Raw genomic sequence first — 23,597 nt, 5'->3', positions numbered from 1 at the left:
CAAAAAGAGAATAGGTGGAATAAGATGGGTTGCTAGGGGCAACGCCCCGTCTTCAGTAGAACTCCCATCTTCGCAAATTCACCCCGTTGTGTCAATGCCGACATGTGTCGACATGGACCCCGCAATTAGTGTTATGCTGTTTTTGACACATTGTACCTTTCTTAAACTCATGTCAACCTTTTGCTTGTCGACTTCTGCCATTGTTGACCTAGAGCATGTTGACCTTTTGCTGTCGACCGATCATCCGGAACCACCGCTAATGCTGCTATATTTATTTAACACGTACTGGTCCTATATTGCCTTGTACTGTAACTCATTGTTTTCTTGTATTTGCTCATTCATGCATTGTTAGGCGCTGCGGAACCCTTGTGGCGCCAGATATATAAATTATAATAATAACTGATGGTCGTTACGGTTACGCTGTGTCCCCATGTCCCCAGACCCTCCGGATGTTCTCCCAATTCCCAGCAGAGACAGTAACTTGAAATATTTTCACTTTAACCCTTCCCATGCCAGGAGATACATAATGCATGAAGTAATGAATGAATGAAGGAGGGAATTAATAAACGAATGAAGGAAGGAATGAATGAATGTGTGAGTGGAGTAGATGTCTGGGCGATGATCTGAGCCAGTTCCCCAGTTTAGTTACAGCTTATCCAGGAAACCATTAAACTGAACTGCAATAAATGTTCTGCAAACTCTTCTCCCATCTGGAGGATGCGCTAAGTTGGCTGTGAGGAGAGGGGAGGGGGGCTCTGGAGTAGAGGGGAGGGGGAGACACTCACAGGGAGGGAGGGAGCTGGAGAGGCTCCTCTTATTCTAGAGCAGGATGAACTTTCTCTCCAATAGGTAGTGAGGAGAGGAGGGAATAGCCTCTCGCTAAATCCACTGCAGAGAGAGGGAGTCAGGAGACTGGGGAGAGGAGGAGAGGATGCAGAGGAACCGCAGCAGCAGCATCAGGACCACGCTACAACTCTGCTGCAGCCACTGACACAAGGGGGAGAGTGAGTGCAGCCTGTGCCGGGGGAAAGGGACCCGCTCCAGCTCCAGCTCAGCAGCAGCACCCGGGACCTACTCAGCACTGCACCAAGGCGCATCTCTGCACCAAGGCGCAAGTCCGGAGCGCATCTGTGCAGCAGCCAGCGGACCCCAGGCGCCCGGGAGGATGGGGATACAGCAGCTGGCTCTATACACCCTGGTCTTGTCCGTACTGGATCAAAGTAAGTTTCTACTGCCATGTGCCCATGAGGGGTGATGATGGCATTGGAGGTGTGAAAGTTACTGCAAAGGTCCATTATAAATGAGCAGCACCCTTGTCGGTGCCAGCAGAGGGGCCGGGGCTTGCTGATTGGCTAGTATTATTATATTGTAATATATGATATTGGTATGTTATACACCTGGTGAATTGTGCAGTGGGAGACAATGGTGTGCAATGTGCTTGTATGCTGCTGCCCATACCCCATGCAGGCAGACACAGGGCAGAAGGGGGTGACTGGGATTGTTTAATGCTGTGAATTGTGTAACCTGCATTTGTGGGGGGCTGCCATGAAGCACCTCTCTTTGGTTTAATTGCAGGGTTATAATTCTTGCACTGATGGTTCTATTCTGGGGGTTGTCCCTGTGGATGGGGCTGGTGTGTACTAATAATACAAGTCTAATGAGCGCCACATTCACCTGCCAAGTTTATCTGCAGTGATTACACCATGCTGCCGGCTCCTGCAGGAATTGCACTTTCCATTACTCGCACACTTGTGTAGTTGGGTGACAGGCGGTCCCCTGGCAGTGCCCCATTGCTGCTAGGGGGGGTGTACAGCGCTCTGCCTAGGCCCTCTGTGTGTGTGCCCAGTTCCCCCCCATGCCAGGCTGTAGAATTCCCTGGTGGATGCAGCCTGTGGTGTACAATGGAGTTGGTGCAGTATGCAGGGGGCTGTACACATGCAGCGCTGACCCCCACACTGCTGCTGCTGCATTCAGCTGGCTGGTCTGGGGGATCCACAGGACGGGGGGGGGGGGGGGGGGGAGACTGTGTCTCGGATGCTGCTGGGGGACTGCAAGTCCCAGCGGATGCCGGGGGAGGCTGGGACATGTAGTTCCACAAAACCTACAGAGGTACAAGTTACCGAAGCAGGTGGAAAGGGTGCATTGTGCTTTAATGAGATATATAAATGTAAAACCAATATTCAGAGGTATACGCCATATATGTATATATATATATATATATTTATACTAGTAAGCCCGCTTAAAGCAAAAGCTTCGAAAGCTAGTCTGCTACCTTCTGTGTTTGTGCATGTGTGAGAGAGAGATGTAGTTTCAATCTCTGCCAGCAGATGGCAGTGTTTCGGAGACTCACGGACACTAGACATATATAGATAGCTAGATAGATATACATGATGATATATATTTATTTATTAATTAACAGTTTCTTATATAGCAGCAGATTCCGTTGCGCTTTACAAAGGAGACAGTGATACAACAAACAGGGTATTTACAGACAGTCACAGGTAGGAGGGCCCTGCTCGCATATATATATTAGTCAAACATGCTCTGTAGTGCTGCATACTATCTATTGTTAATGGAAATGTGATTTAACACTGTATGAACATGGTACGATGTGTTCCATATGGAGATCATCCACACAGTTTAATTTCCCCCGGATTAATTCTCCCATCCACCTAGATGACTGGCCTGATGGGAGGTATAGTCCCACCATGGCTCACAGAAACTACTGCATGGCCACGTTGTTACAAGGACACAGGACTGCACAATAAGCGAAAAGGCATTAGTCCGCCCAGGTATTTGGCGTTCGGAGGGTTAATGCCGCCCCCCACTATACCCTATCACTTGTCCCCTTCCCCCTGGTGTCTTGGCTGGAGACCTCTCAGGTTCCTGGCACATCATCAGCAAGGAGATAGTGAGGCCAAAGGGTCACATTGCAGAAATGTCTGTCTGTCAGTCTGGCAGGGACACCAGACAAGATAACAGGCAGGCCCAGGACCCGGCTTTCATCTTATGGGGGTCCTGATATGAGGTGAGGAGAGGAGGGAGCTGATAACAAGGTCTGCTGGGACTCAGGTATGTGGGGAAGGGGGGGCCCTGCCAGGCTTATCACCTCATGGAGCAGTCTGGTCTCATGGGAATTCTGTGCCACTCACAATGGCACCCATTGTCTCCGGTAACATGGCTGTGTCTGACGGGCCTATCTATGTGGGTCTGACTGGTGTCTGACTGGTGTCTGACTAGGTTGCCTGCGGCCTTTATAGGTTATTGGTAGAGACATTCGGGTCTATTTACTAAGCCTTGGCGAGGGATAAAGTACCAGCCAATCAGCTCCTAACTGCCATGTCACAGGCTGTGTTTGAAAAATGACAGTAAGGGGAACATAGGTTGATTGGTATTTTACCTCTCTCCACTTTATCTCTCTCCGAGGCTTAGGAAATGGATTCCAATGTCAGTTATATCCCCTTAAACTGCTTTTTTTCTATATATTTTCTCCTAAGGTGGCATTGCCACACTTCCTGAAATTAGGCCACACCCCCAGAAAAGTACCTGGGCCCATCCAGACTCTCTACTGCCCTGCCAGTAAGTACAAAATGACCTGGACTTCCTTGCCGGGGGGCAGTTTCAGAGGGGACCCACTCATAAAAACCTATGCGGATTTGGGAATGGGAGCCACTCATGAGCCAGTCAGGTTTCTGTCCCATCTCAGCTGCTTCCGAGTTCTGATCAGTACGACATGCCTAGTCTATCTGCGGCGATCGTAGGACGGGTGGCTTTTAAAGCACACCTCGCATATCCTGCTGTAGAAAAGGGATACTGGCGTCGCTGGTAAAGCGCTCTGCCTCCATTTATAATCATGTGACCACTAGAGGCGCCATTCTGTGACACAGTAACAGACATGGCAGCTCCAATTCCACAAATGACTGCAGATTGACAGAGAGGTACTGCGCACGATACTATATGTATTACTTAATGGTTGAGGGGGGTTTAAGGTTTGTCCATCTATGAGCACGCACACACACACACACACACACATATATATATATATACACGCACAAACACGAAACGCGTTCTGCGTGACTGAATCAGATGTGCCTTCTCAGGGGACCCAGCTGTCAATCAGCGGTGGAAGACAATGATTGACTTTGATGGAGGTCCTGCTCCCTTACACACTAATTGCGCTGATGATGTATTGGAGGGAAGATTTCCAAGGACGACGCATGATCTTATAACGGTGCCAGTGTAATTATTTATTATGTGAGAGCTTCACACATAATCTATAGTGGGTCAGAGGCGAAGCAGTATCTCCTCATGGCAACCCATTGCCGCTGATAGGGAAAGAAAAAAAAAAAAGAAAGAAAAAAAATCCCTGGCTCTAATTATAAAAATAAAAATGTGCGCAGGTTTAAGTGAAGCACGGATTACATTGAAGGAAATGTGTTACGTGGGCGATTCGCTCCCTCCCCGCTCCGACTTACACTGCCAGTTCCAATAACTACCTGATATAAGGGGCTTGCCCTCTTGCCCCCTCTCCCGAGTCTAATGGTGAATCGTGTTCTGCAGCCTTTTAATAAAGGTTCTAGGTTTTTTTTTTCACATTGGCGGAATGGGAGAACTAACTAAAATCCCATTGACTCGCTATTATAATGCTAGATTCCCTTTAAGTGTAACCACTTGAGTCCACATTGAGCAGCGCAATAATCCCTTTGAGCATCACAGCCCTGAATGGAGAGATAAGGAGAAAGATGGGTGTAAGTGGGGGGGTGGGGGTCTATGAGGCTTCTCTTCAAGATCTCATTAGAGAAGCATCTCATTCTGCGGTGAGAGTTATTGTCTCTTGAGGGGCTTGAGATGTTAAGGAGGCATGAATTAAAAAAGACATGGGGGGGGGTACAGGGGAGCAGATTCATAAGCCTGCATATAGGTAATGGGCATCACAAAAAACAACGGTCAGCAATCACAAAAAACAACGATTTGCAGATTGTTCATTTATTTCCCCCCGATTTATCGTTTCTCCAATCCATGTATTTGGCAGCGGTTCTCAGGTCATATTCAAGCAAGCATCAACCCTGCAAAATCATGAAAGTGTAATAGTGTCTATTGCTGGTAATGATCTGCGAATCGGCTGATTGTTGCCATAAACTAGCAATGCACGTCACCCCGATTGGTCGGTAGAACCCAACAATCTGATTTACTGATTCCTATCACTTTTTGGATTGGCGAAAAACAGACATTGGTCAATTTTTTTTTTTCACAGACATCCCAACACGCAGAATTGTTGATGTAAGGGTCCCGTTACCCGAACATTATGACATCATATGTGGCACCTTAGATGTACCATTTGTGTCCCCCGCACTAAATCTAAAAATAGACGTTTTTGTATAATAAAACTCTCAGCACTTCTAAATATGTGAAATTTTAGATTTTTTAGATGCTGTTGAGTCGGATTTGTAAGTGCCCGTGTGGTTTATGTACAAACCTAATGGTGGATCCTCTGCCCGTTCTCAGAGTCTGCTCTGCACATGTGCAGAACAAGTCCTGCAATCACGCTCGCTATGCAGCCGCTGATAGCTGTTTGGGCGGTGGAACAGGCCACTCTTTAATCCTTTAAAAACAGGCTCAAGACTTTCCTGTTTACTGAAGCATTTCCTTAATTCTTTTAAGTATAGTTTATGAAAAACTCTTCTTTACTTCATTGTTCCTGTACCGTATTACATTCATTATATCTGTTAAACGCCTTGAGTCCTACTGGAGAAAGAGCGCCACATAATAAAAATAATTATTATTAATAAATGTTGCTCCCATTTTCTGGATGTGCCATCGGCAGGATATTTAAAGTATCCAGCGCTACAGTCCCGCCCCTGCTCCGCCATTTTGCCGGTGGCTTTTTGCTTCGCATTTGCCTATTTTGCACGTTTGTAGTCTAATAGTGTCAGGAAAAAAGGACGGTGTCAGTTCTTTCAGCTCCGCACTGCCTGATAATGAAATTTCCAGGACAGAAATACCGGGGGGGACGATGTCACCCCATTATGTCAGAGCCGCCATGGCTATCAGTGTCATATATCATATTTGATGGGTAACACTTGTAACCATGTTGTGTGGGTCACACTTTACAAACACAAAATGATGAAGAAGCTGCGTAGACACAACGCGATCGTTAGGTAGCGTGCAGCAATTAGCACAGACTGGGGCGCAAGATAATAAAACGTTGCTTATTGTAATCACTGAGCAATTATTATCTACTTAGGTTGAGTCACTTGCAAGAAGTTTGCATAAACATAATGTAATGTGGGAAGGGTAATTTGTGTCCTACACAGATCATTTCGTCTTGAATATGATTCCACAGGCGGAAGACGTTATCTCCCTGGATGATATACTGATATACACTGACATATACAGCACAGAGAGCGGGTTCTCCTGATGCCTGCCCAGTGGATCTGAATCACACATTAGAGTTACAGTATATTATATATATATATATAGAGAGAGAGAGAGAGATATGTGCCAATAAGGTTCACAAACAGGGTCCTCAATGCACCTAACTGTCCAGATTTAAGGATTTCCGCGCTAAGCCGCAGGTGACTTCATTATTTATTTATAAAAGTTTCTTATATAGTGCATACATATTTCGCAGCGCTGTACAGAGATTATTATTACCAGTTATTATATAGCGCACACATATTCCGCAGCGCTGTACAGAGAATATTATTACCAGTTATTATATAGCGCACACATATTCCACAGCGCTGTACAGAGAATATTATTACGGGTTATTATATAGCGCACACATATTCTACAACGCTGTACAGAGAATATTATTACCAGTTATTATATAGCGCACACATAGTCCGCAGCGCTGTACAGAGATTATTATTACCAGTTATTATATAGCGCATACATATTCCGCAGCGCTGTACAGACAATATTATTACCAGTTATTATATAGCGCACACATATTCCGCAGCGCTGTACAGAGAATATTATTACCAGTTATTTATATAGCGCACACATATTCCGCAGCGCTGTACAGAGAATATTATTACCAGTTATTATATAGCGCACACATATTCCGCAGCGCTGTATAGAGAATATTACCAGTTATTATATAGCGCACACATATTCCGGAGCCCTGTGCTGAGAATATTATTACCAGTTATTTATATAGCGCACACATATTCCACAGCGCTGTACAGAGACTATTATTACCAGTTATTATATAGCGCACACATATTCCACAGCGCTGTACAGAGAATATTATTACCAGTTATTATATAGCGCACACATATTCCGCAGCGCTGTACAGAGACTATTATTACCAGTTATTTATATAGCGCACACATATTCCGCAGCTCTGTACAGAGACTATTATTACCAGTTATTATATAGCGCACACATATTCCACAGCGCTGTACAGAGACTATTAATACCAGTTATTATATAGCGCACACATATTCCGCAGCGCTGTACAGAGACTACTATTACCAGTTATTATATAGCGCACACATATTCCGCAGCGCTGTACAGAGATTATTATTACCAGTTATTATATAGCGCACACATATTCCGCAGCGTTGTAGAGACTATTATTACCAGTTATTTATATAGCGCACACATATTCCGCAGCGCTGTACAGAGACTATTATTACCAGTTATTTATATAGCGCACACATATTCCGCAGCGCTGTACAGAGACTATTATTACCAGTTATTTATATAGCGCACACATATTCCGCAGCGATGTACAGAGATTATTATTACGTTATTTATATATCGCACACATATTCCGCAGTGCTGTACAGAGACTATTATTACCAGTTATTTATATAGCGCACACATATTCCGCAGCGCTGTACAGAGACTATTATTACCAGTTATTATATAGTGCACACATATTCCGCAGCGCTGTACAGAGAATATTATTACCAGTTATTATATAGCGCACACATATTCCGCAGCGCTGTACAAAGACTATTATTACCAGTTATTATATAGCGCACACATATTCCGCAGCGTTGTACAGAGACTATTATTACCAGTTATTTATATAGCGCACACATATTCCGCAGCGCTGTACAGAGACTATTATTACCAGTTATTTATATAGCGCACACATATTCCGCAGCGCTGTACAGAGACTATTATTACCAGTTATTTATATAGCGCACACATATTCCGCAGCGATGTACAGAGATTATTATTACGTTATTTATATATCGCACACATATTCCGCAGCGCTGTACAGAGACTATTACCAGTTATTTATATAGCGCACACATATTCCGCAGCGATGTACAGAGATTATTATTACGTTATTTATATATCGCACACATATTCCGCAGCGCTGTACAGAGACTAATATTACCAGTTATTATATAGTGCACACATATTCCGCAGCGCTGTACAGAGACTATTACCAGTTATTTATATAGCGCACACATATTCCGCAGCGATGTACAGAGATTATTATTACGTTATTTATATATCGCACACATATTCCGCAGCGCTTTACAGAGAATATTTGAACATTCGTATGAGTCCCTGCCCTACAACCTACAATCTATATTACCTACCACATGTACACGCACAGACAGACATTCTATGGTTAATTTGTAGGGAGCCAGTTACCCTACCAGTATATTTTTGGATTGCAGGAGGAAACTGAAGTACCCGGAGGAAACCCACGCAAGTACGGGGAGAACATACAAACTCCACACAGTTAGGGCCATGGTGGGAATGGAACCCATGACCCCAGTGCTGTGAGGCAGTAATGCTAACCATTACACCATCCATGCTGCCCCACTAGGCACTAGGGTTAGGCACTAGCAGGAAGGGTTCAATTCAGGCTGCGCAGGAGGTGGGGTTATGGGGGCAGGGGGAGCATAAGTAAACTTACCAGACCTCTGTTGGTACTATGAATGCCAACATACCAACCACCGGTCATCGGTATGTATCCCGTTCACAGGATTTCAGGACATCAGTGCTAGAGCACATATATGGTTATTTCAAACTAACTGAGGCGCTAATTAAAAGGCCTTTGCTCAAGCACGGCTATCCTTACTACCTGGACTGTTGGTGCGCCTTGGGGAACGAGGTTGGAAGATACCGATGTATAAGAAACGTAAATGCTTTTCATGTTTATGTCCCATCCCCAAGCAATCACGTTATGGTGTTTTTTATATATACAGTATATATAAATATATATATATATTTATGTGGGTTGCTTATGGGGGACAGAAGCTGTCTTTTGTTGTGCATTGCTGGTGTATTACATGGGGTACACGGACCCCTTACACGCTCTCTGCCTCAGTTCTCACACACAGCCTCCCCCCCCTGTCAGTGTGCTGAGGGAAGGCCCATGACGACCCCAGCGCCATATCAGTGAATAGGATCCCACACGCTCCAATAAACTTATCACAGAGAACACAGGGCAAACTGTCTCCTGAACACACCATATGGTGCATTAACTTCCACTTAACACAGCTCAACCCCCCACAGGCTGGTTGGTTATTGGACAAGAGGGGAGGTGGGGGTTAGAAATACCACAGAGCTAGCACTCACACTGAACGCATTGTCACCTGCGCGGAGCAGCTTGTGGTGAATCTGCCACCGTATTAGGGGTAATAATTAAAGTATTTGAACTTCTTTCCAGTAGTTTTGGGGTTAAACCCCCCCTGTTTTGTCACCCCATGGGTCTTTTCTCTGCAAAGCACCAGATTAGGGCATGAGCCCCCACTTCCCCCCCTTCCCCTGGTGCTCATTCACCCCCACCAAGTTCCATGCTGTCAGTGTACACAAAGGCGCAGAAAGCATGAAAAGAGGGAAAGTGGATTAACTCTAGAAAAACAGCTTTTAAAAATCTGTTAAAGCCACTCAGGGGACAGGAAGGGGCTTAAGAGACAGCCCGAAAGACAAAGAGACAAACACCCACCGAGAGCGGCGCATTCATTCTTTAGATAGATGACGGAGATTGTCTTATATGTAGTGGGGTGGGAGGGACATAAATCATATGGGGACAGCAAGTTGGGGTAAATTCTGCCCAGTATGTAATTCGCTAATCACTAGATTTGTTTTCATTAATAATTAATATGCTAATGATGACGAGATGGACTTTTGCAATCACCCAATCCACATTGTATGGGTAAATCGGTGATGCCCGTCAGTGTTTCGGTTCCGGTATAGTTGAGCGTCTTTTGGCGTGGTCAACCACTCTCGCTCAAACCGCGTCTAGTTAGATGCCACAAAATAGTCGACAGATTTTAGATCGACATGAAAGTTTTAGATCGATGCAAAAGTCTGTCTGGACTTTCCCGTCGGTGCGGCGGGATGTGCAGTTGCGCAGGGCTCCCCCAGAATCTGTCTCCTGTGTTATACAGATCTGTGTGGTGTCCCGCCCGGGACCACCAGAGGTCACTGGATGGACCAGTTTACTCCTTTGTGTGCTAAAAGATGTCATAAAAGAAAGTGAGAGCAATTTTTGCAGGGACACTGATCTGTGTCCAACTTTCTGGATATGGAGAGAGGGAGCTGTGAGGACAGAGATTAGAGGTGGGAGCAGATAGGGACTGGGGGAGGGGTGGAGAGTTTGTGGGATAAAAACAGCTCAAAGTGAAAGTAAAAACTGTCACAGCTCAAAGTGAAAGTACGTTACAGAAGCCGTCAAGTTGATGGGCTTTTAACTTAATAGAGAGAGAGAGACCAGACTGGATCAAACATAATTGCAACACGTTCCCTCTGGTTCCTTTGGCTGCAGATGCTAACAGCAGCAGTTGTACAAATATTCCGGAGCTGTTACACAGTTTATCTAATAAGGTCTCTGCATATAACACCTGGGGATGCACAGCTAGGAACCTAATGATACAGTAACTGAAGGAAACAAGGGATTAGCACCTGTCATCTGACGGCAATCTGGGTTCTAAATTATAAAATTGGAGGTTGGATTTTGTCTTTTTGGTGAATTGTATTTCCACAACATTTGTGGGCAGCTGAAATCGTTCTCTCCTGTACGTTCTACAAGAAGTTAGCTACCTGGGGTCCTCCAGCTGTAGGAGAACTACAATTTCCAGCAATCCTGCAGCTAGAGTTGCATATCGCCTACAAGTGGGAGTTGTAGTCCCACCATACCTAGATAGATAGCCAGTGGCTGCATGTCCCTTCAGACTACCCTGCTCATCCCCGCTGTACCCCACAATATACATGTCCCTGGTTTCCCCGGAAATTAGCTTCTTGCTTAATGTAACCAGGTCTATGAGAAAGTCCATGAAATGTCTTTAGAATAATTCAAGTTGTGGGAAATAACGAAATGTTAGTTTTCCTGTGTCTGAGAAATTCCAGAGCCCGGGTCTGGGTGATTTACAGAGCGGATAGGTCGGAAGTGGGGGATATAACCATAACAGCAGCTACGGTGACATTAGACACCATCGTCCCTAATACAGATATTATACTGTGACTGCGTCTTGTTTTTCTTATCTCTATCTATCTATCTATCTATATATATATACCCACAGCAGCTACACCCCTGAATATAACACATGTATCTGTGACAGGGAAGGTGGCCCCTCTCAGCTCTGGGCCCATAGCAGCTGCACCCCCTGCACCTATGGTAGTTACACCCCTGTATATAACACATGTAACTGTGACAGGGAAGGTGGCCCCTTTCAGCTCTGGGCCCCATAGCAGCTGCACCCCCTGCACCTATGGTAGTTACACCCCTGTATATAACACATGTAACTGTGACAGGGAAGGTGGCCCCTCTCAGCTCTGGCCCCATAGCAGCTGCACCCCCTGCACCTATGGTAGTTACTCCCTGTATATAACACATGTAACTGTGACAGGGAAGGTTGTCCCTCTCAGCTCTGGGCCCCATAGCAGCCGTACTCCCTGCACCTATGGTAGCTACACCCCTGTATATAACACATGTAACTGTGACAGGGAAGGTGGCCCCTCTCAGCTCTGGGCCCATAGCAGCCGCACTCCCTGCACCTATGGTAGCTACACCCTGTATATAACACATATAACTGTGACAGGGAAGGTGGCCCCTCTCAGCTCTGGGCCCCATAGCAGCTGTACTCCCTGCACCTATGGTAGCTACACCCTGTATATAACACATATAACTGTGACAGGGAAGGTGGCCCCTCTCAGCTCTGGGCCCCATAGCAGCTGTACTCCCTGCACCTATGGTAGTTACACCCTGTATATAACACATGTAACTGTGACAGGGAAGGTGGCCCCTCTCAGCTCTGGCCCCATAGCAGCTGCACCCCCTGCACCTATGGTAGTTACTCCCTGTATATAACACATGTAACTGTGACAGGGAAGGTGGCCCCTCTCAGCTCTGGGCCCCATAGCAGCTGTACTCCCTGCACCTATGGTAGCTACACCCCTGTATATAACACATGTAACTGTGACAGGGAAGGTGGCCCCTCTCAGCTCTGGGCCCCTTAGCAGCTGTACTCCCTGCACCTATGGTAGTTACACCCTGTATATAACACATGTAACTGTGACAGGGAAGGTGGCCCCTCTCCGATCTGGGCCCCATAGCAGCTGCACCCCCTGCACCTATGGTAGCTACACCCCTGTATATAACACATGTAACTGTGACAGGGAAGGTTGCCCCTCTCAGCTCTGGGCCCCATAGCAGCTGCACTCCCTGCACCTATGGTAGTTACACCCTGTATATAACACATGTAACTGTGACCGGGAAGGTGGCCCCTCTCAGCTCTGGGCCCCATAGCAGCTGCACTCCCTGCACCTATGGAAGTTACACCCTGTATATAACACATGTAACTGTGACAGGGAAGGTGGCCCCTCACAGCTCTGGGCCCCATAGCAGCTGCACTCCCTGCAACTATGGTAGCTACACCCCTGTATATAACACATGTAACTGTGACAGGGAAGGTGGCCCCTCTCAGCTCTGGGACCCATAGCAGCTGCACTCCCTGCACCTATGGTAGCTACACCCCTGTATATAACACATGTAACTGTGACAGGGAAGGTGGCCCCTCTCAGATCTGGGCCCCATAGCAGCTGCACCCCCTGCACCTATGGTAGTTACACCCCTGTATATAACACATGTACCTGTGACAGGGAAGGTGGCCCCTCTCAGCTCTGGGTCCATAGCAGCTGCACTCCCTGCACATATGGTAGCTACACCCCTGTATATAACACATGTAACTGACAGGGAAGGTGGCCCCTCTCAGCTCTGGGCCCCATAGCAGCTGCACTCCCTGCACCTATGGTAGCTACACCCCTGTATATAACACATGTGACTGTGACAGGGAAGGTGGCCCCTCTCAGCTCTGGGCCCCAAAGCAGCTGCACCCCCTGCACCTATGGTAGTTACACCCTGTATATAACACATGTAACTGTGACAGGGAAGGTGGCCCCTCTCAGCTCTGGCCCCATAGCAGCTGCACCCCCTGTATCTATGGTAGCTACACCCTGTATATAACATGTAACTGTGACAGGGAAGGTGGCCCCTCTCAGCTCAGGGCCCCATAGCAGCTGCACTCCCTGCACCTATGGTAGCTACACCCCTGTATATAACACATGTAACTGTGACAGGGAAGGTGGCCCCTCTCAGTTCTGGGCCCCATAGCAGCTGCACTCCCTGCACCTATGGTAGTTACACCCCTGAATATAACACATGTAACTGTGACAGGAAAGGTGGCCCCTCTCAGCTCTGGCCCCATAGCAGCTGCACCCCTGCACCTATGGTAGTTACACCCCTGTATATAACATATGTAACTGTGACAGGGAAGGTGGCCCCTCTCAGCTCTGGCCCCATAGCAGCTGCACCCCTGCACCTATGGTAGTTACACCCCTGTATATAACACATGTAACTGTGACAGGGAAGGTGGCCCCTCTCAGCTCTGGCCCCATAGCAGCTGCACCCCTGCACCTATGGTAGTTACACCCCTGTATATAACATATGTAACTGTGACAGGGAAGGTGGCCCCTCTCAGCTCTGGCCCCATAGCAGCTGCACCCCTGCACCTATGGTAGTTACACCCCTGTATATAACACATGTAACTGTGACAGGGAAGGTGGCCCCTCTCAGCTGCACTCCCTGCACCTATGGTAGCTACACCCCTGTATATAACACATGTAACTGTGATAGGGAAGGTGGCCCCTCTCAGCTCTGGGCCCCATAGCAGCTGTACCCTCTGCACCTATGATAGCTACACTCCTGTATATAACACATGTAACTGTGGCAGGGAAGGTGGCCCCTCTCAGCTTTCACAGCAGCTCAAATGACTGCAGTCTCAGCTCCTCAACCTTTGTCATATCCCATCCCACCAGCTGCCTTTTTACCAGTTATGCAGGGGAATGTCTGGTCAACATTAAACAATATTTTTATCTTCATAATAGCTATGTGAAAATTAGTTTTTTTAGGGGGTGGAAATCACAATCCACTATGTTTGTTTTTTGCCGTAGCTCTCCTATAAATAACTTGTGCTCCGTTTCATTGCCGTGAAGTTTGGTAGCTTTGCCCGGTGACAGAGACTTTAGAAACACATGGTCCCTCTGTGGCAGCCAGAAAACGAAGAATGATTAATGACCTCACTCACTCACCGGACGTGATACTCAATCATCTTCTCTTCCCTTGCAGGTTTCGGGGCTCATTTTGCTCAGCAGCCCTCAGATCAGGTGATCGTAGCTGGGAAGTCGGTGACACTCCCCTGTGTGGTGATCGGCTATCGAGGGGTGGTCCAGTGGACTATGGACGGGCTGGCATTGGGAGCAGAGCGAGATCTTCCAGGTAAAACCTCTCTCCTCTATGGTACCACCGCCAGGTGCCGTGTTGCATGGTTCCATAGGTTAGCGACTGAATGCTGAGTTAACACCTGTGGAGAATGGAGTCTGAAGATGTTGTTGTTGGTGTGTACCGTTTACATACGTGTTGTGTGTTCTAAGCAGCCTGTGGTTTGTACTGTAGGCTGGTCCCGTTACTCCATCATAGGAGACCACGCATCAGGAGAGCACAATCTGCACATAGAAGACGTTGAGCTGAACGACGACGCCATTTACGAGTGCCAGGCTACTCAGGCGGCGCTGAGGTCGCAGCGGGCTCACCTGACCGTGCTGGGTGAGTAGCGGGTGACACTACAATATTTCAAGATCAGGCTTTTCAGGTGCAATATGTCTGGGAATGGGCTGCCATCGGAAATTGTGGGGTTCCAGGACTGGTAAAATAGGCAGTGTCCACTGCGGAGGCTCCTGGCTGCCTGTCCACAAGCTCCAATTGGCTTGCAGACAGCGCCATTTTCAAAAAGAACTTTCCTCAAGGCCATCTGAAAAATAGCTAGCAACAATAGAGGTACTGCCCCCCTAGAGTCGAGGCCGTGTGCCCCCCTTGATGGTGACCCTGCTGCTCCTGCTTCATGATGAAAATAAGTGGATAATTAATGTGGCCACTAACAGAGCTGCTGTTCCATTGTAATATATAAACCAGTCAGGTGCCTGTTTTCATGATATAACTAGTCAGATAAAAGCTAGCTGCTGATTGGTTGTAACATAAATGAACTGTACTGAGGTATATTTCCTTCAGGCCGCCTCTCTGACGCTCTCTTTTCCTCTTCTAGTTCCTCCTGGAGAACCTTTGATTCGTGGGGCTCCTGTATTTAATGTCTTGCTGGACACCCCATACAACTTGACCTGCCTAGCGCCTGCAGCAAAACCGGCGGCTGAGATCACGTGGTACCGTGAGGGCAAACATCTGGACTGGGCGATTTACTCCAAGGTCAGGCTCCAAACTGTGCGCCCCCCCCCCCCCCCCCCCCTCTGTATTTAGCGTCCTACTGGCTCTTCCGGTGCAGGATTTGTCTCTCACCGTCTGACTCTCTGTCTCTTTATCTGACTGTCCCATGCAGCAGCTGCTGTCGGATGGAAAGAGCGAAGACGCTGTCAGCAGTCTCTTGATCACACCGAGTTTTGCCGATGCCGGATCCAGCTACACGTGTTGGGTCAGGAACTCGGCGCTACCTGAGGGGCGGGAGAGATCGGTGACACTGAGCGTGCAGTGTGAGTGACAATGATAACTCCACGAATTTGCCACACCCACCCTTTTTGCATATTATTGGTCTTTTCCTAACCTGGACCCCTTGCCCTGTTACAGATGCCCCCAAAGTGACGCTCTCGGTGGATCCTCCCACAGTCTCGGAAGGCGGTTCCGTCACCTTCCTGTGCAGTGCCGTTTCCAACCCAGAGGTGACGAGTTATCGGTGAGTTTTCCATCATCAGGTGACTTGTCTTAGGATAGCAGAAGTGCACTTTGCTTCCTGTTTATTGTTATTATATTTTATTTATAAGGCTCCACAAGTGTTTTGCAGCTCCATACAATGGAACAGTACAGGGATACAAAACTTAGCATTACAATAAATAAATGGCAAAAATAGAGTACAGGTAAAGAGAGGGCCACAATGCAATACACATTACAGCTTAGATGTAAGTAGTTAGGACGTGATCAACGTACTACTGGGGACTGGTGGCCAAAGATGGAGATGAGTATGTGGATGATGGTGGTCGCTGAGTGTGTGAGTATGGGAGAGCTGTGAGTGACATGTGAAGAGAAGAGGGCTTTAAATTTAATATTAATAAATGCCTGAAATGCACAAATGAAAGTACAAGTTGCATGGAGATATTTACTATCTAAATAAAGTAGAGATGTGCAGGCTCTGATTTCAAAGCAGGATCTAATTGGCTATCAACTGTCAACAACTGTCATGTGATTTGGGATAGCCAATAAGATCCTGCTTTGAAATCAGAGTAAATCAGAGCCTGCACATCTCTAAAATAAAGTGTTGTTTAACGTTGAATGCCCTTTTAACACCCTGTCTGGCAATGGGGGTAGTTCAGGGCTGTTCAAAGGTGGAATTGTCAGTCCCTATACATTTCTTTCTACAGCTGGGCAAAGGGCGGTGTACCTCTTTCTGTCTCAGAGGATCGCTACCATGTGGCGGTGGACCACACCTTTTTCACAGCTCCCGTCTCGTGCGAGGTCTCTAACAGCGTAGGGAGCACCAACGTGAGCACTGCAGTGAACGTCTTATGTAAGTGTTAAGTTTCGCATGGCACCAGATAGCCGCTGACTATACCACACTGGTATAAGTTAAATATTTGGGTATAATTGTTAAAAAAGCATGCTATAGAGTTGGGTCCATGATATAGTCCTCAATCACTGGCTACACAGTCAGGTTTGTGGGGTCCCAGCAGAATATATTTACCTCCTTCCTGAGCCCCGGCTGCCCACGTGTAGATACTAATACCGTGGTGGGACCTGTTTGCTGAGTTTGATCGATCTCACCTGTGAGTTTTGTCTTCCACAGTTGGGCCTCGCCTCTTAACAGAGCCTCGTCCTATGACCATTGATGTGGGCGGAGACGCTTCCTTCTTCTGTGGCTGGACCGGAAATCCCACCCCAACCCAATTCTGGAACAAGAAAGGATCCTCAGAGGTGATTTTAAACTTAGAGTGCACAGAAATCTAGATGCAGGTGGTTAATTGACCACATCGCACCACAAGAGGAATGGGGTTTGATTTGGAGGTGCTGGTGCGTGTTATAGGTGGTCATTATCACCCTATGGCTCTGAGCCTAACGATTGGTTTCCTCATGTCTTCCAGGTGTTAAGTAACGGAAACACTCTGTCGCTAACCAAGGTGACTCGGGAGGATACCGGAACCTACGTGTGCAAAGCCATCGTGCCTCGTATCGGGACCATGGAAAGAGAAGTTATGCTGACTGTGAGAGGTAAGCGGGCAGCGGGAAGTGGAGTAGGGATCTCCTCAGCAGGGATTTCTGGAGGATATTGTTCGGGATAGTTCTCAAGTCCTGTGCTGACTTTGGGTCCTTGTTTTTAGGGCCACCGATCATCTCAAGTGAATTAAACTACGAGAGCATTCTCGGAGGAAAAGCACGGCTGGAATGCCTGGTGGAGGCCATACCAGTCCCAGAAAGAATTGTAAGTATGGCGGGCGATGGCCTGGGTTTCTTCTATCCGTCATGTATTTGTGTCCTTGTGGACCATGGCGATGCAGCTTTTAGAACGCTCATGCCTTCCCCAGTTAGCTTGGAATGATCAGAGGTGGTGTTGGAATAAGTACTGCCCAGTCCTAGACCATTTTGTTTAGATAGCTTCTATGCTTGTTGTTCCATAGGTTTGGTCGTGGGACAAGTACAGCTTGGACGAAGGAACGTTGGGGCGTTTTTCAATCGAGACACGTTTGACAGAGAGCGGTGCCGTTTCCTTGCTCGTCATCGATGGGACGGAGCCGCCCGATTACACCACGCAGTTTAATTGCACCGCCGTCAATCAGTTTGGAGAGGACTCTGCGATCATCTCTCTGAGACAGCAAGGTGAGCTCCCTCGTAACCTTACACTGCCACCATCTTTGTTCCCGGTACAACTATAGATAATCTACGGATGGGATACAATTGCAGCTTCCCAGCGCATCTCTTGTCAACTAATTATTTTTCTCCATTCCACAACCAGTGTTCGATGACTGTCCTTCAGAACAATGTCTGATTGTTCTGTGTTCTCTTGTAGCCGCCTTGCCTCTGATGCTTCTGATGATCGCTCTGGGCTTAGGAACGCTTTGTCTCTTTGTGCTGGTTACAATCTGCGTACTCTGCTGCCGGCGGCCTCGGAAAGGTAAGGACGGCTTGCGTGTCTTTGTGGACGATGAGTGTGAATCGGGATCCCGGGATTTGGCCCCAAAACGTCTGGGTTTTCGCCTGTCAAACTGGGATGTCCATTATTGGCGATTTATCTGCCTGTCTTCCCATTGGGGACCAAGTTTCTGTATTTCTTTGTCTATGGTTTCTGTGTCCTGTATTATTGCTGCTCACTGTAGGCCTCTACGGACCATTAATAAGCTCTAGATGGACTTTGGTCTTCGACGACCTCCGCTTGGTCCTTATCGGTTCCGCTTATTTCTCACCCTCTACAGATGTGAAAGACACCCAGATTCTAGCAGTGGAAGTTTCAGGCAGTGAACACAGCGACCGACACCCCAGCGATTCCGAGGAGGATCTCAAGGAACCATTGGTGAGTGTCTAGAGAACAGATTTCCAGGAAAAACAATTTTAGAAAATAGAAATACTCGTCTCCCCCCAACTACATATGCAGCTGCCTCTGGTGAATCTTCATGTGTGTGTGTCCCTGTACATGCTGGCACACGCACAGTATAGAATGGTCCGTATCTCTCCGACCACTATGAGAGCCTGATTCAGATGCAATGCTGGTGCAGCAGTGATCTTGGCAGAACTGCAGCTGCCCAGAAGTGAACATACTGTAGACACCCACCCAAACCATCGCAACATGCTCAGCAACCCCGTACGTCATCGCAACCACACAGCGAATGTGAGGAACATTAACTCCCTGGGTGCCTTTATGACAGCACAGAATGGCCGCGGGAGCTGGCATCATGTTTTGTTGTTGTTACGAAATCTCAGTCGCGCTCCGAGGCGCTTCATTAGCGGTGATGACGAATTTCCTGCCAATAACACTACAAATGATTCCTCACTACGAGCGGCATTGCACAGATACCTTGGCACATGCGCACTGTAGCCAAGACGCATGTGCAGTCTGCCGATAAGTGCTCAGTTGCGTCACCATCAAAGTTGCGACCGTGTCTGAATCAGGCCTAGAGGGTTCTCTGTCATGTTAGAAGGGGGAATAATTCTATCTTAGTGAATACTTGGAATTAACATGTTTGTTTTATTTATGTAGCACACAGACACCGAATCCCGTGGAACATCACAGACAGAACACAGCGACATCCCGGACGAGGCTCAGGTACGCCCTCTACTATCTCTGCTGTCCCAGCATCCATTGGAGGGTATTCAATGCCGGACACTATTTCCCACAGGGGAAATAGCGGTTGCCGCTTATTCAATGCTGCCGTTTCCAATAGCATTGAAGGCAGAATCCGACAAAACACATGCAACTTTAAAACAAGTCGGATCTGTTTTGTCGGAAACGGTGGCGGATTTTGGAATCCACGTCCATTTGTGACAATCTGCGGCCATTTCCGCCGACACGCCCACTTTTTTTGACAGTTGACAGACGGAAAAATTGAATTTCAGCTATCGAGATACAGTCGTGCTGTGTGAAAATGGCCCAGTATTCCGACTGTCAGGACGTTCCGACAGTCGGAATTTCAGATTGAATACCGCCCTTTGTCTCTGTAGGGTGAAGATAGCTGGAAGTATGGAGAATAAGGGATGTATTTACTAAGGTACGTGGAGATATTGCCAATAACAACCAATCAGATTCTACTTTTAATTTATTTGTCTTGCACCTTCTTGAAGATAACAGTAGGAATCTGTTTGGTTGACACAGGCAACATCTCCATGTCTAAAAACCCGCAATTAAGTAAAAATACCAATTAGGTCCAATTGATCCAGGATTAGGTTTATACTTTAATATTGTATTAATCGTACCTTAATTGTTTCCCAGCAGGACCCCACCAACGGTTACTACAAAGTCCGCGCTCACGAAGACTCACGTCCAACGACGGTGGCTTACCCAGAGTTCTCTTCTCCTCCACGCCCGCTGTATTCCGCCCCTACCAATATCTCACCCCTCTGCCCCACACCAGCCTTACCAGGAGCTCCAAAGCTGTATGACTATGCCCACAGATACGCCACTACCCCACGCCAAGGGAGTGAACGAGTCCACATACCGCAAGGCCCATGTAACGCGCCCCCGGGACCCGGCATTCATTCAGCACCTTATGCCAGGGCCTTTTGCAGTTACGTCCGCCCGGAACGTTTTGAAACTCTGGAGTCAGGGCCGACACTATCGCGCCTGTCCTACGCCTCTCTCTCTACACACTGCGACTATGGCAGACCCGCACAACAGCGTATGCAAACTCACGTGTGAGCCTGGTTTAATTTTTCCTACCGGACTAACTAGGAACTTGTGGGGAGAAAAGTCGGACTGTCGGCCATCTTGTGCTTCAGTTGGGGCAAAATGGCGCCTTACGTCTTCCTGTTGACATTTCAAACCTGCACTGAGCAACCTTTTACACCCAGGGTACACTGAAGAACACGGATTCCCTGAACAAAGCAAAACACGACAGATCTACACAGTTTCCGGACAAGAGAATGTGCGCAACGGAATTGACACTCTGACTGTGCGAGGCGCCTTACATTCTAGTAAATATATAGTATTAAACCAGCTCAGTTGTTGAGCTGCATCAGGAAATCCGCATGGATCAGCACGAATGAGGTCATAATAACCAAACATAAGTGACCCTGCTGGGTTATGGAGAAACAGCGCCCTGCTGTGGCTCCTTCATGTACTGCAGGTTTCGTTTAGGATTTTTTTTTTTTTGCAGATATATTATTTTTGCTACAAATGTACAGTATAAATATCTTAGGAACTGAACACGTATGTTAAGGAAATCCTGTATATATGTTAAATAGAGTTGCTTTCTTGAGCACTGTGTGATTAAGAGGGCGAGTTGATTTTAGTAGGGCAGTTTTGGAACAATTCATTTGCACCCTGCCTGTTATTTATTAACCCTTCAGAATGCCAGGGCAGGCTGTAAGATGGGTCACCCTGTACTATGGGAACCGGCTTCCAAATATGGAATTAAAAAGCAAATCTTTTCATTGGGTATAATGCTAAAGGTTAATGATATAAATTTATTATGTAGTCTATATAAGACATGGATACAAACAGTCCGCCGGCTCTAGATAAGTGTAAATCGCTGGAATTCATCCACAGAATATATACAGTATTGTATATATATTATCTACTATATATATATATATATATATATATATATATTTCTTTATTAAAGATCGATTTTTAGTAGTGTAAAGTCATTTTTGTCAGTTCCCGTAAAATTAACTGCAAATACACTTAAAAAATCAACCCCTCCCCAAAATCGACCAGAAATCACAAAACAAATTGAAATCGATCTTTAGTAAACATATCCCTAAGTAGTTCTATAAATTACTTTTGATAATATACAAAACAGAAATGTTTTGCATAAAAAGCAAGGGAACCATTTTGAGTTATTTTGCCTTTGAGCAGAACCCCAGGGAAGGCAGCCATTTTGGCAGGCTGCACCTGCCGAATGTCACAGTTTGTATTCTCCAGATTGTTGGTTGAGGCCACAAAATGCCTTCCTCCACTCCGGGCGCGCTTTAAGATAATGGCGGTTTCCAATATTATCTTCATTATTGGGTTCTGTGATTGTTAATCTGTGAACCGAATCCCTAACACGTCTATGCAGCGAGAAAAAATCTGTAGACATCAGGTTCTAGAAAACGTCATGTGACGCTTTACCGGGTTCTAGAAAAGGAAGTCTACGTACCGCACTTACCTGGAGCCTCAGTAATGTTATGATGCTTTTTTCTCTAATACATTTTCCGGCCTTAATTACTATAATTATTATTTTATTTTCATTATTTGTACAGAAAGTTTTGTAAATGTCTCCACATTGTATCATAGGTCACTTATTTACCATGAGCGTGTATTACGAGATGCGAAGAAGATTGTTTTTTTATTTGTACAGTTATGAAAGATATTTATATTTAATAATTAAAACACATAAATGGCACATAAACCATGCTGTCTTTTCATTGGTCAGTAGCTCAAAGTGATGTTCTAAAGATGTTCCGAGCGTGTTCTGAGTGGGCGATGGCTTGGTGAGGGTGCGGTCTCAATAACGGGTCCCAATACATGTGACATTATTTTAAGGGGTTCTCTAATACAGAAAATTACTGTGCATTATGAAGCACAAGCCAAGAAAAGTACTTACCATTACCTCTTATTAGCCCCTGCAGTCTTGAGAAGGTCCCGGTGGTTTTCTCACCGCCGGCAGTCACCTGTGCCTGCATCCTGGGTGGTTATGGGATTTCAATTATTTACCGCTTGCTATACTGTATATCAAACAACATGTTTACTGCAGCAAGTGGGAGTGACCGAGCAATCTGCGGCGGTGGTAGTAGTGATCAGTAGCGTAAGTTCATACCAGGTGCCCGGAGGCGACAAGGATGGTAGTACACCCCCCCCCCCCCCCCCACACACACACACACACACACACACACAACTACATATACATAGCATAAGTGACCCAAGATCTACTGACAGCCCCTCTGTCTCCCGGAATAGATGCTGTGCTCATGCGCACAGCATTTATTCACAGCTGAAATTGGGACAGCATGGCCAAATAGAAAAGCTTAAGCAGAGCATGCTGGGATGTGTAGTTTAAAAACATCTGGAGTCAAGGTTAGCCATCAAGGCAGTAGCCGAAACTAGGATTTCTGTTGCCCACCACCGCACACCATCCCCCAGTCCTCGTCAGCCTGTCTGCATGTGTCTAACTGTGCACAATATACATACATAAAACCATACATATATACAGTCACACATATTCATACATTTACTCACATACTGTATATACATAGTCAAACACCTGTATGCATACCTATACTATTCACAGTCACACCCATGCACACATCCACACACTATAATAGTTACACACACACACAGATAAATGCATACAGTCACAGTGCACCTCCCTGTCACACTCACCATGCTGCTGGAGGGTCTGACTGTACAGTACAGTGCCGTTTAGCCACGCCC

The 23,597-nt window shown here is 46.6% G+C and overlaps 1 protein-coding gene across 2 annotated transcripts; it reads left to right on the top strand.

Moving 5' to 3' along the window:
* The first annotated feature begins 860 nt into the window (after positions 1-860).
* Positions 861-22,585, top strand: KIRREL2 (kirre like nephrin family adhesion molecule 2). 2 transcript variants are annotated; one of them, XM_083162001.1, is made up of 15 exons: positions 861-1,220; positions 14,606-14,755; positions 14,933-15,082; positions 15,579-15,736; positions 15,867-16,017; positions 16,112-16,217; positions 16,900-17,045; positions 17,322-17,449; positions 17,617-17,743; positions 17,854-17,954; positions 18,151-18,349; positions 18,540-18,644; positions 18,943-19,040; positions 19,725-19,790; positions 20,457-22,585. In XM_083162001.1, exons 1-15 carry the CDS (start codon positions 1,166-1,168, stop codon positions 20,877-20,879), a joined length of 2,163 nt encoding a protein of 720 aa, XP_083018127.1. In that variant the 5' UTR covers positions 861-1,165; the 3' UTR covers positions 20,880-22,585. The 2 variants fall into 2 exon arrangements, with proteins under 2 accessions (XP_083018127.1, XP_083018126.1); XM_083162000.1 differs by having other exon boundaries at positions 20,454-22,585.
* Positions 22,586-23,597: the final 1,012 nt, after the last annotated feature.

This window comes from Crinia signifera, chromosome 19, assembly GCF_055691185.1.
Source record: "Crinia signifera chromosome 19, ASM5569118v1, whole genome shotgun sequence".
In the NCBI taxonomy this organism is placed as follows: Eukaryota; Metazoa; Chordata; class Amphibia; order Anura; family Myobatrachidae; genus Crinia; species Crinia signifera.
This window is presented reverse-complemented; position numbering and strand designations above follow the sequence as displayed.